The sequence below is a fragment of the Pseudophryne corroboree genome, chromosome 3 (assembly GCF_028390025.1).
Source record: "Pseudophryne corroboree isolate aPseCor3 chromosome 3, aPseCor3.hap2, whole genome shotgun sequence".
In the NCBI taxonomy this organism is placed as follows: Eukaryota; Metazoa; Chordata; class Amphibia; order Anura; family Myobatrachidae; genus Pseudophryne; species Pseudophryne corroboree.
The window spans coordinates 370,389,910-370,407,835 of NC_086446.1; the positions used below are offsets into that span (position 1 = coordinate 370,389,910).

A 17,926-nucleotide genomic window follows, 5' to 3' on the forward strand; every position below is an offset into this window, starting at 1 on the left:
AAGGAGGAAATTGACACTGAGGGAGTTGGTGGGGTGGTTTGCGTGAGCTTGGTTACAAGAGGAAGGGATTTACTGGTCAGTGGACTGCTTCCGCTGTCACCCAAAGTTTTTGAACTTGTCACTGACTTATTATGAATGCGCTGCAGGTGACGTATAAGGGAGGATGTTCCGAGGTGGTTAACGTCCTTACCCCTACTTATTACAGCTTGACAAAGGGAACACACGGCTTGACACCTGTTGTCCGCATTTCTGGTGAAATACCTCCACACCGAAGAGCTGATTTTTTTGGTATTTTCACCTGGCATGTCAACGGTCATATTCCTCCCACGGACAACAGGTGTCTCCCCGGGTGCCTGACTTAAACAAACCACCTCACCATCAGAATCCTCCTGGTCAATTTCCTCCCCAGCGCCAGCAACACCCATATCCTCCTCATCCTGGTGTACTTCAACACTGACATCTTCAATCTGACTATCAGGAACTGGACTGCGGGTGCTCCTTCCAGCACTTGCAGGGGGCGTGCAAATGGTGGAAGGCGCATGCTCTTCACGTCCAGTGTTGGGAAGGTCAGGCATCGCAACCGACACAATTGGACTCTCCTTGTGGATTTGGGATTTCGAAGAATGCACAGTTCTTTGCTGTGCTGCTTTTGCCAGCTTGAGTCTTTTCATTTTTCTAGCGAGAGGCTGAGTGCTTCCATCCTCATGTGAAGCTGAACCACTAGCCATGAACATAGGCCAGGGCCTCAGCCGTTCCTTGCCACTCCGTGTGGTAAATGGCATATTGGCAAGTTTACGCTTCTCCTCCGACAATTTTATTTTAGGTTTTGGAGTCCTTTTTTTACTGATATTTGGTGTTTTGGATTTGACATGCTCTGTACTATGACATTGGGCATCGGCCTTGGCAGACGACGTTGCTGGCATTTCATCGTCTCGGCCATGACTAGTGGCAGCAGCTTCAGCACGAGGTGGAAGTGGATCTTGATCTTTCCCTAATTTTGGAACCTCAACATTTTTGTTCTCCATATTTTAATAGGCACAACTAAAAGGCACCTCAGGTAAACAATGGAGATGGATGGATTGGATACTAGTATACAATTATGGACGGGCTGCCGAGTGCCGACACAGAGGTAGCCACAGCCGTGAACTACCGCACTGTACTGTGTCTGCTGCTAATATAGACTGGTTGATAAAGAGATAGTATACTCGTAACTAGTATGTATGTATAAAGAAAGAAAAAAAAACCACGGTTAGGTGGTATATACAATTATGGACGGGCTGCCGAGTGCCGACACAGAGGTAGCCACAGCCGTGAACTACCGCACTGTACTGTGTCTGCTGCTAATATATAGACTGGTTGATAAAGAGATAGTATACTCGTAACTAGTATGTATGTATAAAGAAAGAAAAAAAAACCACGGTTAGGTGGTATATACAATTATGGACGGGCTGCCGAGTGCCGACACAGAGGTAGCCACAGCCGTGAACTACCGCACTGTACTGTGTCTGCTGCTAATATATAGACTGGTTGATAAAGAGATAGTATACTCGTAACTAGTATGTATGTATAAAGAAAGAAAAAAAAACCACGGTTAGGTGGTATATACAATTATGGACGGGCTGCCGAGTGCCGACACAGAGGTAGCCACAGCCGTGAACTACCGCACTGTACTGTGTCTGCTGCTAATATATAGACTGGTTGATAAAGAGATAGTATACTCGTAACTAGTATGTATGTATAAAGAAAGAAAAAAAAACCACGGTTAGGTGGTATATACAATTATGGACGGGCTGCCGAGTGCCGACACAGAGGTAGCCACAGCCGTGAACTACCGCACTGTACTGTGTCTGCTGCTAATATATAGACTGGTTGATAAAGAGATAGTATACTCGTAATCTAGTATGTATGTATAAAGAAAGAAAAAAAAAACACGGTTAGGTGGTATATACAATTATGGACGGGCTGCCGAGTGCCGACACAGAGGTAGCCACAGCCGTGAACTACCGCACTGTACTGTGTCTGCTGCTAATATAGACTGGTTGATAAAGAGATAGTATACTCGTAACTAGTATGTATGTATAAAGAAAGAAAAAAAAACCACGGTTAGGTGGTATATACAATTATGGACGGGCTGCCGAGTGCCGACACAGAGGTAGCCACAGCCGTGAACTACCGCACTGTACTGTGTCTGCTGCTAATATATAGACTGGTTGATAAAGAGATAGTATACTCGTAACTAGTATGTATGTATAAAGAAAGAAAAAAAAACCACGGTTAGGTGGTATATACAATTATGGACGGGCTGCCGAGTGCCGACACAGAGGTAGCCACAGCCGTGAACTACCGCACTGTACTGTGTCTGCTGCTAATATATAGACTGGTTGATAAAGAGATAGTATACTCGTAACTAGTATGTATGTATAAAGAAAGAAAAAAAAACCACGGTTAGGTGGTATATACAATTATGGACGGGCTGCCGAGTGCCGACACAGAGGTAGCCACAGCCGTGAACTACCGCACTGTACTGTGTCTGCTGCTAATATATAGACTGGTTGATAAAGAGATAGTATACTCGTAATCTAGTATGTATGTATAAAGAAAGAAAAAAAAACCACGGTTAGGTGGTATATACAATTATGGACGGGCTGCCGAGTGCCGACACAGAGGTAGCCACAGCCGTGAACTACCGCACTGTACTGTGTCTGCTGCTAATATATAGACTGGTTGATAAAGAGATAGTATACTCGTAACTAGTATGTATGTATAAAGAAAGAAAAAAAAACCACGGTTAGGTGGTATATACAATTATGGACGGGCTGCCGAGTGCCGACACAGAGGTAGCCACAGCCGTGAACTACCGCACTGTACTGTGTCTGCTGCTAATATATAGACTGGTTGATAAAGAGATAGTATACTCGTAACTAGTATGTATGTATAAAGAAAGAAAAAAAAACCACGGTTAGGTGGTATATACAATTATGGACGGGCTGCCGAGTGCCGACACAGAGGTAGCCACAGCCGTGAACTACCGCACTGTACTGTGTCTGCTGCTAATATATAGACTGGTTGATAAAGAGATAGTATACTCGTAACTAGTATGTATGTATAAAGAAAGAAAAAAAAACCACGGTTAGGTGGTATATACAATTATGGACGGGCTGCCGAGTGCCGACACAGAGGTAGCCACAGCCGTGAACTACCGCACTGTACTGTGTCTGCTGCTAATATATAGACTGGTTGATAAAGAGATAGTATACTCGTAACTAGTATGTATGTATAAAGAAAGAAAAAAAAACCACGGTTAGGTGGTATATACAATTATGGACGGGCTGCCGAGTGCCGACACAGAGGTAGCCACAGCCGTGAACTACCGCACTGTACTGTGTCTGCTGCTAATATATAGACTGGTTGATAAAGAGATAGTATACTCGTAACTAGTATGTATGTATAAAGAAAGAAAAAAAAACCACGGTTAGGTGGTATATACAATTATGGACGGGCTGCCGAGTGCCGACACAGAGGTAGCCACAGCCGTGAACTACCGCACTGTACTGTGTCTGCTGCTAATATATAGACTGGTTGATAAAGAGATAGTATACTCGTAACTAGTATGTATGTATAAAGAAAGAAAAAAAAACCACGGTTAGGTGGTATATACAATTATGGACGGGCTGCCGAGTGCCGACACAGAGGTAGCCACAGCCGTGAACTACCGCACTGTACTGTGTCTGCTGCTAATATAGACTGGTTGATAAAGAGATAGTATACTACTAATATTATATATACTGGTGGTCAGGTCACTGGTCACTAGTCACACTGGCAGTGGCACTCCTGCAGCAAAAGTGTGCACTGTTTAATTTTAATATAATATTATGTACTCCTGGCTCCTGCTATAACCTATAACTGGCACTGCAGTAGTGCTCCCCAGTCTCCCCCACAATTATAAGCTGTGTGAGCTGAGCAGTCAGACAGATATATAATATATATAGATGATGCAGCACACTGGCCTGAGCCTGAGCAGTGCACACAGATATGGTATGTGACTGACTGAGTCACTGTGTGTATCGCTTTTTTCAGGCAGAGAACGGATATATTAAATAAACTGCACTGTGTGTCTGGTGGTCACTCACTATATAATATATTATGTACTCCTGGCTCCTGCTATAACCTATAACTGGCACTGCAGTAGTGCTCCCCAGTCTCCCCCACAATTATAAGCTGTGTGAGCTGAGCAGTCAGACAGATATATATAATATTATTTATATATAGATAATAGATGATGCAGCACACTGGCCTGAGCCTGAGCAGTGCACACAGATATGGTATGTGACTGAGTCACTGTGTGCTGTGTATCGCTTTTTTCAGGCAGAGAACGGATTATAAATAAAACTGGTGGTCACTGGTCACTATCAGCAAAACTCTGCACTGTACTGAGTACTCCTAATGCTCCCCAAAATTAGTAAATCAAGTGTCTCTCTAATCTATTCTAAACGGAGAGGACGCCAGCCACGTCCTCTCCCTATCAATCTCAATGCACGTGTGAAAATGGCGGCGACGCGCGGCTCCTTATATAGAATCCGAGTCTCGCGATAGAATCCGAGCCTCGCGAGAATCCGACAGCGTCATGATGACGTTCGGGCGCGCTCGGGTTAACCGAGCAAGGCGGGAAGATCCGAGTCGCTCGGACCCGTGAAAAAAAACATGAAGTTCTGGCGGGTTCGGATTCAGAGAAACCGAACCCGCTCATCTCTAATATTTATACAACAAAAATCTTATGCAGGACTGTACTAAAAGAAATAGAAAACAAAGTTAAATAAACATTATAGATCCAAACATAACCACATAAAAAATTGCTATAATAATAATTTCATATGTTTAGAAATTCGTACTGTATATTAGCGTGTTTTTTTTGTATTCCAATTACAAGTTCATGTAATTAACCATATACATTGTTGTATTTGCATACAGTATTTCTTGATCAGTTTTTTGTAAAATACTATTTTATTTTTCTGCATACTTTGGGGGTTTTGTTTTATATTTTCTTCTCGTGTTTATATTAGAGATGTGCGCGGACCCCAGTGTTTTGATTTTAGCAAAACCACACTCAAGTGTTTTGGTTCAGATTCAGTTTTTGGTTCGGTTAAAATTCTATTAAATCGATAATCATTGATAAAAATTTATAAAAAATTAATAAAACCCCCCAAAAACATCATTTTTGCAATCTGATTTAAAATCCAAATGATAAAACCGCGGGAAGTTTCGAACTGGGACTTGGTTCGAATCGAATATTCTCGGGAGATCCGGACTGGGTTTTGGCTCAGTTCACATCCACAAAATTTGGATGGATTTGGAGTTCTGGAGAACCGAACTGCACATCTCTAGTTTATATATCTTCAAGCAAGTGATGCTGGCAGATTTTCGGGTGTGATACACGTTACCGACAGTCAGGATGCCGGCGGTCACATAACCGACTGCAGCATCCTGACTTTTAGAATGCTGAAAGGGAACAGGGTAATTAATTTACCCCATCCCAGCCCCCTACCCTAACCTCACTAATCCTAGGGGGTGGCAGCTAGGGCTAAGGACACAGGAGGTGGTGGCTATGGCTAACCCCCCCACTGGTGCGTAACCCTAAACCTCACCCCAATACTTACCTTTGGGATGCTGTCGGTCGAGGTTCCAGCGCCGGGATACTGAGTGGTGTCAGGATTCCAGCCTCGGTCACATGACCACCGGCATCCACAGCGCCGGGATGCTGACCGGATCCTGATTTTTCCATGCTGACCGTATCCTGATTTTTTCATGCTGGTCCTGATTGAGAGATGGGACACTGCTGATTTCACTCTTGCGTCTGTTGCCAGAGTTGCAGCAGTGAGTGTATGCTCATGCTGGTATCAGCCCTTCCCCTGATGTCTGATTGTGCACAGACACCCACATTCTGAGTATCTGCATGCTGTAATACTGCCGGTGATTCTTTAGACACCATCATCGGTGCACCATCGCTTGCTCCATCGACACTTGCACCAGCCCTATGACAGGTGCAGTTTATCTGCATAACTCTGGCTTCCTATAGCTGCGGTTGTGCACCTGTACTGCAGCTGCTTATATTGAAACTCCCATAACACACCCACTGAATGGGCCATGTTTGCATGCACTAGTCTCCTCCCAGTCGCCGCATGGGAACAAACATCACTTTCCTGCTACATTTCTGATATCACTTGTACCAATCGTGTAACGTATGTGCCATAGGAGATTTGAAAAATTTTTGCGCATACTCAGTTGCAAAAAACACTTAACTACGCAAACATCAGCATTGCGTGTGGTCTACATGTGACTCTAGCCCAACTTTATGCAAATTTGCTCTAAGGGCCAGATTCAAAGATTTACATAAAGCTGATATTTAGGTTAATCTCCGATGATTAATTACTTGCTTATGTGTAGGAGCTGCATGTGCAGATCTGATGTTGACACAGATGATACAATGCTGCATCTTCAGACGTAGCAGCAGATCTCAGAAGCATGCAGTGGGTGGTCTTTTTATTTAAGACGCCTCCTGCAGCTTTTGCATAATTTCACACAGCCGTACAAAGACGCAGAAGCAAAATTATCTTCCACCTCTGAATCAGCCCCTACATCAGTAGCAACCAATAACACATTTTCTTTCATTGTATAACTTGCACTCGATGGATAAATGTTCATTTCTGATTGGTTCCAATGTTTCTAATACAGATTAGCACGTTGGAGCAATGTTGCCACCTTTCCCTCTGCTTGGAGGCAGAAATAGGGGTTTACAACTTTTTTTCTTTTCTGATGATATGTCAGTATTTAAGACCCCTGAAAAAAAATATATACAGTATGTATCTTCCAGTTTTTTTAAGAAGTTTTAAGTTGAAAAGTAAACATCTGGATAGCTATAGACAGAAACATCCATGGCATATACATATTTTATAATAGGGGCTGCCTTTTCTAGCATTAACAGTAGTAAGTCAGTGAATTCATTAAAAAACTAATAGCACAAATTGCCTCTAACCTTAGTGTCTTGATCATGAATACAGCTCAACTCACCAAACGGCAGCTTATATGTATGGAGTAAATTCAACTTGTCTAAACCTGTGTAAGTAAGCATATAGTATGTGACATTTACCTAGCCTTGGACTTGCAAATTTCATATACTGTAGTCCATACAAAAATCTGAAAATTCGGGGCGAGATGGAGTGCCATTTCAGTGGCACTTTACCCACTCACACCTAATTGAATTGCTATGCACAGCCAGCAAATAGTAAATGCTTTATTGGTTTAAAAAAAAAATATGTACTAAATCTATACAAATTTTGTCCATTGTTTGAGCTCATGTGCAAAGGTAGACATTTACAGATACCTATTATCTATTACTGCTTTGTGAGAATTAGAAATTATCATGATGCTCAGTACATCACTGATTATTATTATTATTATTATTATTATTATTATTATTATTATTATTATTATTATGTCAAAACTACTATTTCTAAAACAGTATGTTAAATATTCACTATTTTATTGAACAATAAATTTATGTAGTAATGATTTATATATAAAGTAAAATCATTTTGGTGATGACTGAGGGGAAAACAGTACTGAATATGATGAGATCCCACTGATCCTGAAAGTATTTTCTTGAACATGTAATTATAGCTGTATGTGCCACGGCAGACAGCGTCCCTGGTATCAGATTACATGAAGCCTTGGGACCAGGCAGACAATCTGGTAGATATAAAAATGTGAAATAACCAGGGATGCATCTGCCAGTGTTGGGAGAAGTAATCCTTCACTGAATTTAAAGTATAGGTGTTAGTCCAGTAGATGCAATATGTGTAATGAACTACAAAGACCAGCAGACCAGGCAGAGAATGGCATGTGACTTGTAGTTTGACAACATTTAGAGACCCATAGGTTACCGAACCCTGCTCCAGAGCATGGCACATAGTGAGCTGCACTTATTTATCACCAGAAATGTGTAATTTACAACCTCTAGAAGAGGGAAACTGGTACTTGTGTCGCTGCAGGAATACAGTAACCCCTTAGAAGCCAGACGTCTGCTGTCATTTCCTAGGCTGAAGAAAAAAAAACTTTTTTCCATCAATCTTCATTTCTGTCCCACTTGTTATTTTACTACTGCTTTGGAGACAATATATACCACTGAGAAGATCTATACATAAGCGGATACTATGAGATGTGTGTATGGAAGTGGTTGTCCCTCCTTTCTTCATGTCTCCTGTGTTGTTGATCAGACACTGGCAGCAAGTTGTGACCTGCAGAGCAGCCTGGGTTGTTGTGAGCCAGCTGCCTGCAGCAAGAGGTGATTACATTAATGAGGGTATCCCTGGGGAGAGTGCTGGTGACATCAGGAGATGACACTGTGGGGGCGCCCTGGACTTTGTGAGAGATTAGTACTTGCAGAAGCATTTGGCAAGTGACAAGCTAGTTACTAGTGGCTGGGCTTCTGGTTGCTGCGGAGGACCTGGGATGGGGGAGGACTATGAGTCACCACAGCTATGTCTGACATGAACTTGGGCAAAGTGATCTGTATTGTTAGAGATGACCTCTATTGCCGACACTTTCCTGGACCCTGCTAAAGCTGCTTTCCTGGAGTTCAGCCATGGAGCAGCACCTTCTCCCCAACCCCGGCAGCAGCACTCTCCAGCTCTGGCACATGGGCATTACCTGCATGGCTTCCACCCTGCTGGGCATGAAGGTCTGTTCTCTCCAGGGGCATCAGTTTACGGGAGCAGGTCCTTATACCCCTATTCCCCATCTTCCAGCAGTCACCACCATCACAGCGGGAGTCCCTACCTGGATTACCAGCACTACAGCAACACCTTCAGCCATGCTGGGAGAGGGCAGGAAGACCTCGGTAGGTTATGCACCATTTATCACTTGAAATGCAGAATCATTTATTTTCTGATTTAATGACATTCACTGTATAACTAGCAACCGTTATTGTTCTAATACACGGGCAGACGTGCCAATTGCTGATCTACTATAGGTATAGCATTCTAAACAATCAGGTTCTATGGATGGAGCGCATGAGAACAGAGATCACAGTGCTGTGTGCCCGACACAATGCCACAATACTTTCTATTATAATATTCTATTTACTCTATTTATATTTTCTATTATGCCACAATTATATACACAGAGCCACAATTATTATACTTTCTATTATAATATTCTATTTATATTTTATATTATGCCACAATTATTATACTTTGTATTATAATATTCTATTTATATTTTATATTATGCCACAATTATTATACTTTGTATTATAATATTCTATTTATATTTTATATTATGCCACAATTATTATACTTTCTGATCCCGTTGTTTGCATTCGTTGTGTGATAAATCTATCCCAGCGGGCAGCTGATTGGCTGTGGCTACTGATACCTCACTGCCCAGGTATCAGGCACAGGTACTGTGTGCTCAGGGGGAGTGACGGACCAGGGAACCAGTCCAACCGGAGAAAACTCTTTTTTTGGTGCACACTTTCATATGTAAACTGCATAGATTTAAAATGTAACTTTTAATCTGTTCATTAAAACAAAGGGCAAGAGCACCTGTTCATAATAGACATACAAGAAATGAATCAGGGAAAATTCCTTACAGATGATCAATTCGATAATTAAAGGTAGAATTCCTCATAGAGTATCGGCTCAATGTGGGTTCGAAATTTAAAATGGTATCCAACAATTCCTATATTAATAGTGGGTTTTACAGGATTCAACATCCTCATTTACTATCGATATTGATACCAACCCCAAAGCATATGTGAAAATATAGTGGTGAAATACCAGCCTGTACCTATTGGTACTTACAGTTGTAAGGAGACCTATTATATATAATCTATAATAGTGGCCATCACATAACTTACAATTTCGTAGCCTAAACTGTACTACTTCTCATGGCTGGCTAAAAAGTGAATGATCTCCTCTGGCTGGTATAGGGTGAGGGAGTGCAGCTCTGCACAAATCAAAAGTTTACACACACTGGTATATCATAAATCCTATATTCCATTTCTGAATGTTATGTTTAGATAATGTTATATAAATACAAAGGAAAAAGTCCTGTATGGGCGATATTAGATTGGACTGTCATAGATTACCATCAATCAGTCCTGCATATCTGATAATCCTATGCTCATACATAGGGAGGATATACACATATGATTAAGTCATTCAGAACATAGGGGTCTATTTACTAATCCTTGGATGGAGATAAAGTGAACGGATATAAAGTACCAGCCAATCAGCTTCTAACTGACATGTCACAGGCTGTGTTTGAAAAATGACAGTAAAGCCCAGTACTCACGGGCCGATCAAGGAGAGATGCGTGCACACATCTCTCCTGCCGCTCAGCACAGCGCGATCTGTGCTGAGCGTGCGGGGGGAGACGGGGGGGCCGCTCACTTCACCCAGCGGGTGAAGTGAGCGACCCGCTAGATTGGCCTGCATGCAGGCCAATCTAGCAGCGGCGATAGCGATGTGCGGGGCCGCGCATCGCTATCGCCGAGGGGGCTACACACGGAGCGATCCTGCCGATATTCTAAGCAATCTAGTCAGATTGCTTAGAATATCGCTCCGTGAGTACCCCCCTTTAGGAGCCGATTGGCTGGTACTTTATCTCCAGCGACTTTATCTCCATCAAAGCTTAGTAAATAGACCCCATAGTCAATTGTTGTGTATCTGAGCTGTGAAATGATCCCTATATCATTCCAAAATCTCTATGATTAGCAAAGTAAACATGAGTACTTCTAGCAGATAAACCTGGTCATAGAGATAAAGCCCTGTGGAACATTCACAAGTAAACCAAACATATATTTAAGAAATGTCATAACCCATATGGATATATAAGGGGTATAACCACTCACAGGTGCAGGTATATTGCCAAAAAAGTGTTCCCTATTAAGTTCTCCTTATATCCCTTGTACAGTGATCACATAATAAGCAAAAATATGACATTTTATTGTGCGTATGTGTAATCCACTAGAGGTTAAGCAGACAAAGAAAAAGATCCCTGTGTTGAAATAGAGGCAGCCTTTTTACGTTTACCCTATATGCTAAACAGTGGATGGGTTAATGAGAGCAGGAAGCATCTTACACCGGGAGGAGATAAAGAAAAGTAATGCATACTTCTGCTGCCCCTGCTGGTGCCTGATCACTCCCCTGGTATGGTTGTCACTTTGCAGGGGAGAGCGGTCAGTGTGAGCAGGGATGAGAGAGCCCACTGAAGATACCTGTAGGTTCTGGAGTTTGTGTGCAGGCAGATTGTGTGGGATCCAATGCATCTGTGTGTGGCCAAGAGCTGCTACCCTTGGGCGTCTGGTCACGTGAGTGCTTCACGGACCCATAAGTCACGCCCACAGATGATGCGCGTTTCACAAAGTAGCTTTATCACGATCAAACTACTTTGTGCATGGGCAGAGTGTGTGGGATCCAGTGCATCTGTGTGTGGCCAAGAGCTGCTACCCCTGGGCATCTGGTCATGTGAGCACTCCAGGGATGCAGAAGTCACGCCCACTGATGATGATTATTATCCTTTCTTTATTTGGCGCCACAAGGGTTCTGCAGCGCCCAGTTAATGATGTGCATTTCGCAAAGTACAGTAGCTTCATCACAATCAAGTTACTTTGTGTGCAGGCAGAGTTTGTGGATTCAGGGCGTCTGCATAGAGTCGAGAGCAGCTACTTCTGGGCATCTGGTCTCGTAATTGCTACACAGAACTGGAAGTCATGTCCAATCTACGATTTATTTTATTATTTATTAACAGTTTCTTATATAGCGCAGCAAATTCCGTTGCGCTTTACAATTGGAAATAACAATGATATAACAAACTGGGTAATAACAAACAGTCATAGAGGTAGGAAGGCCCTGCTCGCAAACTTACAACCTATAGGGAAATAGGCATGTATATACAAGGAGAGGTGCTATCTGTTGCATAGTTGTCCGCCAGATTGCAAAGGTTCTTGGTGGGCTGTATGATGTGGTCATACAGCAATGTTGAACCGGGTTCGATAGGGAAAGTGAAGAATGAGAAGACGTGAGGATATGTGTGGACTGTGCAGAGTGAATGCAATTTGATAGGAAGGTTTATGAAAGTTATGTGGGCGGTTCTGGAATTTGATATGCTTGCCTAAAGAGGTGAGTATTCAGGGAACGCTTGAAGGTTTAAAGACTAGAGGAGAGTCTTATTGTGCATGGTAGGGCATCCACGATCAAGCTACTTTGTGAAACGCACATCATCGGTGAGTATGACTTCCGAGTCCGAGGAGCACTCACATGTCCGGATGCGCAGGAGTAGCAGCTCTCAGCCACACACAAGTAGCTTTATTGTGATCAAGCTACTATGTAAAACGCGTGTCATCAGACGGGAATGACTTCCGGGTCTGTGGAGCACTTACATGACTGGACACGCAGGGGTAGCAGATCTCGGCCACACACAGATGCGCTGGATCCCAGTGGGCTCTCTCATCCCTGCTCACACTGACCGCTCTTCCCTGCAATGTGACAGCCATATCAGGGGAGTGATCAGATACCAGCAAGGAAAGAAGATTTCTGCATTACTTTTCTTTATCTCCTCTCAATGTTAGAGGCTTCCTGCTCTCATTAGCCCATCCACTGTTGTTTAGCACATGGGGTAAAAGTAGAAATGCTGCCTCTATTTCAACACAGGAATCTTTTTCTCTTTCCTTAACCTCTAGTGGATTGCACATACACACAATTAAATGTCATATTTTTGCTTATTATGTGACCACTGTATAAGGTATATAAGGAGAACTTATTAGGGAACACCCTGTTGGTAATATACCTGGCACTTGTAAATGCTTATACCCTTTATATACCCATATGGGTTATGACATTTCTTAAATCTACGTTTGGTTTATCTGACTATGATTGTTTCTCAGGGTTTTATCTCTATAACCAGATCTACAGTATCTGCTAGAAGTACTTATGTACTTATGGTTATGCTACAGTATGTACGTATGCTTACTTTGCTAATCCCAGAGATTTTAGAATGATATAGGTGCCATTTCACAGCTGAGATACACATACAGGACTTTTTTCTTTGTATTTATATAACATGATCTAAACATAACATTCAGAAATGGAATATAGGATTTATGATATACCAGTGTGTGTAAACTTTTGATTTGTGCAGAGCTGCACTCCCTCACCCTATACCAGCCAGAGGAGATCATTCACTTTTTAGCCAGCCATGAGAAGTAGTACAGCTTAGGCTACGAAATTGTAAGTTATGTGATGGCCACTATTATAGATTATATATAATAGGTCTCCTTACAACTGTAAGTACCAATAGGTACAGGCTGGTATTTCACCACTATATTTTCACGTATGCTTTGGGGTTGGTATCAATATCCATAGTAAATGAGGATGTTGAATCCTGTAAAACCCACTATTAATATAGGAATTGTTGGATACCATTTCAGATTTCGAACCCACATTGAGTCGATACTCTATGAGGAATTCTACCTTTAATTATAGACAGAGGCATATCTAGAGAGGAAGGGACCCGTGCGCAGTCCCGTGTGTTGGCCCCCTCCTCTCCCGTAGCCAGCAGTGCCGCTGTTAGTTCTCTGAGCACTGAGACTCTGGCACAGTGCCAGAGTGTACAGCGCATGTGCAGGACTCCGAAAAAATGGCCGCCGTGCCATTTTTTTGTAGTCCTGCGCATGCGCTGTAGACTGTGGCACTGTGCCAGAGTCTCTAGTGCTCAGTGCGCTAGCAACGGCGGTGCCGGCTACGAGAGAGGAGGGGGCCCACACACAGTCCCCAATGGACACCGGGAAGGTAAGTATAGAAGAATTAGGTGCAGTGTGGGCCCCGTCTGGACCCAGGGGCCCGTGTGCACCGCACACACTGCACCCATTATAGATACACCACTGATTATAGAATTGATAATCTGTAAGATATTTTCCCTGATTAATTTCTTGTATGTCTATTATGAACAGGTGCTCTTGCCCTTTATTTTAATGAACAGATTAAAAGTTACGTTTTACAGATTACATATTAAAGAGTGCACTAAACAGTGAGTTTTCTTCGGTTGGACTGGTTCCCTGGCGCATCACTCCCCCTGCGTATACTGTACTTTTCTGCTTGGTGCATCTCCGACCCTCCATCTCAACATAGAAAGGATTACCTAACATGCTATTGGTTGGTTTTTGAATTATACGTATATTTTTCTTGTGCATATTCCAAACATTTCTCCCTTCTATACCACAGGTACTGTGTGACCTCACCGGAACATCATGTTACTTTAGGGTTTACATGTAGTAAAGTCAATGTGTTTCTTTCTGCTATTCATGTATCCATATGATCATTTGCATATGTGCATACAAAATAACTAAATTCTGACACGGACAAGCCATACAGCAGCAGATAATAGTAATGCTGGGAGTTGTAGTTCTTGTAAATTGTATTGGTAAAAATCAGCCCACAGATAAAAGATTGCACTAAATCGGTCAAGGCTGGATTGTCACTGCTACAGTAAACCATAGACAAAGCGATCAGATTACTGGTATAATAGGGAAATATGCAGGTCAGTAATGTGCCACCATTTAGGGGATTAGGTGAATGCAGAAATGGTCCAGAATGCCAAACCAGACCAGCTCCCTGCAGAAAGCTGTGCCATTGTGGAACTCTCTGTGCCCGTCCCCGTGTATGTGACATTTGTCACATAGCAAACAGTGCAGAGAGACGTGCCCACAGAGCACCACAGTGGCCGAGGTCACTGCAGGTAGCTGATCTGATTTGGTCCAACGTTCCGGAGCCTGGACCATTATTGCTTTCACCTAATCCCACCGGTCCATATGATGCAGAGAAGTTACAGTACATAGATAATAACTGAGATTATAATAGATTATTTTATCTCAGATGTGTGTAAGGAATTAATTAACTGTACCCTATTTTATATATGTGTGTGTGTGTGTGTGTGTGTGTGTGTGTGTGTGTGTGTGTGTGTGTGTGTGTGTAGTATTTTATTTTTATTTTTTTAACTGAAGAAATTTTATTAGAGAAGATTTTCAATACAGAACATGCACAACGTTATGTAAACAAAAAAGCCAATAACACAGTAGCAGCATGTCTGAAAACCATAATACATAGTAGTAAAGTAATAATACTAATACTAAAAGACTTGAAAGTTAGAAATAAAGAAAAAATAGGGGAGATAAGGAAAAGAGGGGATAGAGAAAGAGTGGAACACAGAATAGAGGAGATGCTGACCATCAGTCTTTCAGGGAAACTGTAGAGAACCTGCGCATACTTCTGTACCTTTTTGACTAAACAGTATATAGACATATATAAAAAGAAACTAAACATTCACCCATTACAAGGCAAGGCATTCCGGGGGGTAGTGCAGGAGGAATAGTAATCAAACCACGGTAGCCATTTCAATAGAGGGGATTGGGGAGCTAAGGAATATTTAATGCTCATAGTTTCCATTTCGAAATTGCGCTGTATTGACGTTATAATTTTGGATAAGCGTGGTGGATCTGTTCTTTTCCAATATTGAGCGATTGCGGCCCTGGTAGCTATGAGAATATGGCCTATCACATAAGAGTATTCAGAGGGTACATAAGGAGGAAAGTAATGCAAAAGAACAATCTCAGGGCGGTGGGGGAGGGTCACCTTTGTGACCTTTTCAATTAGTCCAAAAACCTCTATCCACAATGGCCTAATAACTGGGCATGTCCAAAATGTGTGAATTAAAGTACCTTCTAATCCACATTGCCTCCAACAAAATTTAGAGGAATCTGGCCAGATCCTATGTAGTTTATCAGGTGTGTGATAAAGGCCATGAATTAATTTGAACATCATTTCAGTGTGATTAATGCACCGAGACATTTTAAAAATATTCATAAAAATATTTTCCCATTCCTGATCTGTCAGAAGAATATTAAATTCTGATTCCCACCGTGTTTGAATATGTAGTTTCACATCATTGAGCGGGGAGAGGAGCGTAACATACCACTGAGATATACCACCTTTGTGGTGTATGGAGGAAAAGTTACTCAAGATATATGGAGGGGGAGTAGGGGAGGAGAGAGGATCAGGCATATTCGCCCTAATCCAGTGTCGGATACGTAGATATTTATAAAAGTCCTTTGACGGTATCAAATATTGGGTTTGTAGCTGTTGGAAGGTTTTAAGCTCTGATTTATCATACAAGTCCTTGACCAGCTGAACCCCGAGCTCCCGCCAGTTCCGCAATGGAAGGTCTGGGAGTAGTTTGGAAATCGCCAAAATGGATAGGTGCGTAGAGGGCAGCGGGCAGTCGCCCAGATTAGTGACCAATCTGTCCCAGACCTTAAGAGAATTAGTTATACTCCTCATAAGTTTGGTAGAGGGGGGTCTATGTAAGGGTTTGACCCAGATTAAATCTGGAAGAGGGAATCCTGTGCACATATGTCTTTCAATATCTACCCAGGGTTTTACGGACTCAGTCCGGAGCCAGTCCTTCAACTGATCAAGGAGACATGCATGCTGATAGAGTTCAAGGTTAGGGAATGCAAGACCCCCGCTACCTTTGGATCTAAACAAGCGGTTTCTAGCTATCCTGGGTTTTTTACCCTTCCAAATAAAAGTAGACATGACAGAATAGAATTTGTTAAGGAGAGCAAGCGGTACTAAGTAAGGTATGGCTCTAAACAGGTAAAGAATTTTAGGGAGGAGCATCATTTTAATTGATGAAAGGCGCCCCAACCAAGAGATTTCATAGTTCGTCCACTGTTTGGTGAGGGTTTGGAAGTGGCCCAAGAGAGGAAGGTAGTTACACTCCACCGTGGAATGAGAACTGGAAGGGATCTTGATCCCAAGGTATTGGAGGGAAGAGTCCTGCCAGGCGTAGGGATATGTAGATTGTAGGGATTGGAGTAGGATCGGTTCAGTGTCAAATGCCAATGCCTCAGTTTTAGCCGTATTCAGTTTATAAAAGGAGATTTTAGAGTAGTCCTGCAGGATATCGTGGATAGCTGGGAGAGAAGATTCAGGCTTAGTTACAAACAACAGGACATCATCTGCAAACAGGCAAATCTTATGTTGCGTGGGACCTATGGAAACTCCGCTAACTAGGGTGGACGCTCTAATTTTCTCTGCCAGAGGTTCTATTGCTAAAATGAAAATTAATGGTGACAGTGGACATCCCTGACGAGTGCCGTTGGTGATGGGGAAAGAATCGGATAAAAACCCATTACTAAAAACGTGCGCTGAGGGGTGCGTATATAGGCGTAGGACATTCTGTAAAAATTGTCCCGTGAACCCAAACCTGGCAAGAACTTCTGACATGTATAACCAATGGATCCTGTCAAAAGCTTTCTCCGCGTCAAGGGAAAGCAATAATAAGGGCTCCCGCGATGCGGAGCGAGCCTCCAGAAGGGAGAAGACTCTCCTGGTATTGTCAGGGGCTTGGCGACCAATAGTGAAACCCACTTGATCTTGATGAATCAATGTGGGGATCAACGGATTCAGTCTATTTGCAAGCAGTTTGGCATACAACTTAATATCTGTGTTCAAAAGTGCTATGGGTCTATAATTTGCGCAGAGAGATGGGTTCTTGCCAGGTTTGAGAATCGTTATCACCTGTGCCTCCAACATTTCTCTAGGGAAAGGGTTAGAGGAAGCGTCATTGTACAGATTAAGAAGAAGTGGGGAGAGTGAGTCTTGGAAGATAATGTAAAAGAGATTAATAAACCCATCTGGCCCAGGGGCCTTGTCTTTTTTGAGGGCTTTCAGGGAAGTCTGAATTTCTCTCTCAGTCCAGGGTGTGCAAAGTATGGAAGCATCATCAGGGGAAATGGAAGGCAGATTAATGGAATCTAGGAAAGACCGTATAAGCAGCAAGGAAGGTTGCGGGGTGAGGGGATCATGTT

General features: G+C 42.6%; 1 protein-coding gene across 1 annotated transcript in view; it reads left to right on the forward strand.

Moving 5' to 3' along the window:
* Positions 1–8,284: 8,284 nt before the first annotated feature.
* The window catches only part of DLX4 (distal-less homeobox 4), a 36,388-nt gene continuing 26,746 nt past the window's right edge, over positions 8,285–17,926 (forward strand). The window contains exon 1 of the mRNA XM_063959889.1: positions 8,285–8,893. Within this exon, the coding sequence (XP_063815959.1) occupies positions 8,578–8,893 (316 nt within the window). The 5' untranslated portion in view covers positions 8,285–8,577. The remainder of the gene's footprint in view (positions 8,894–17,926) is intronic.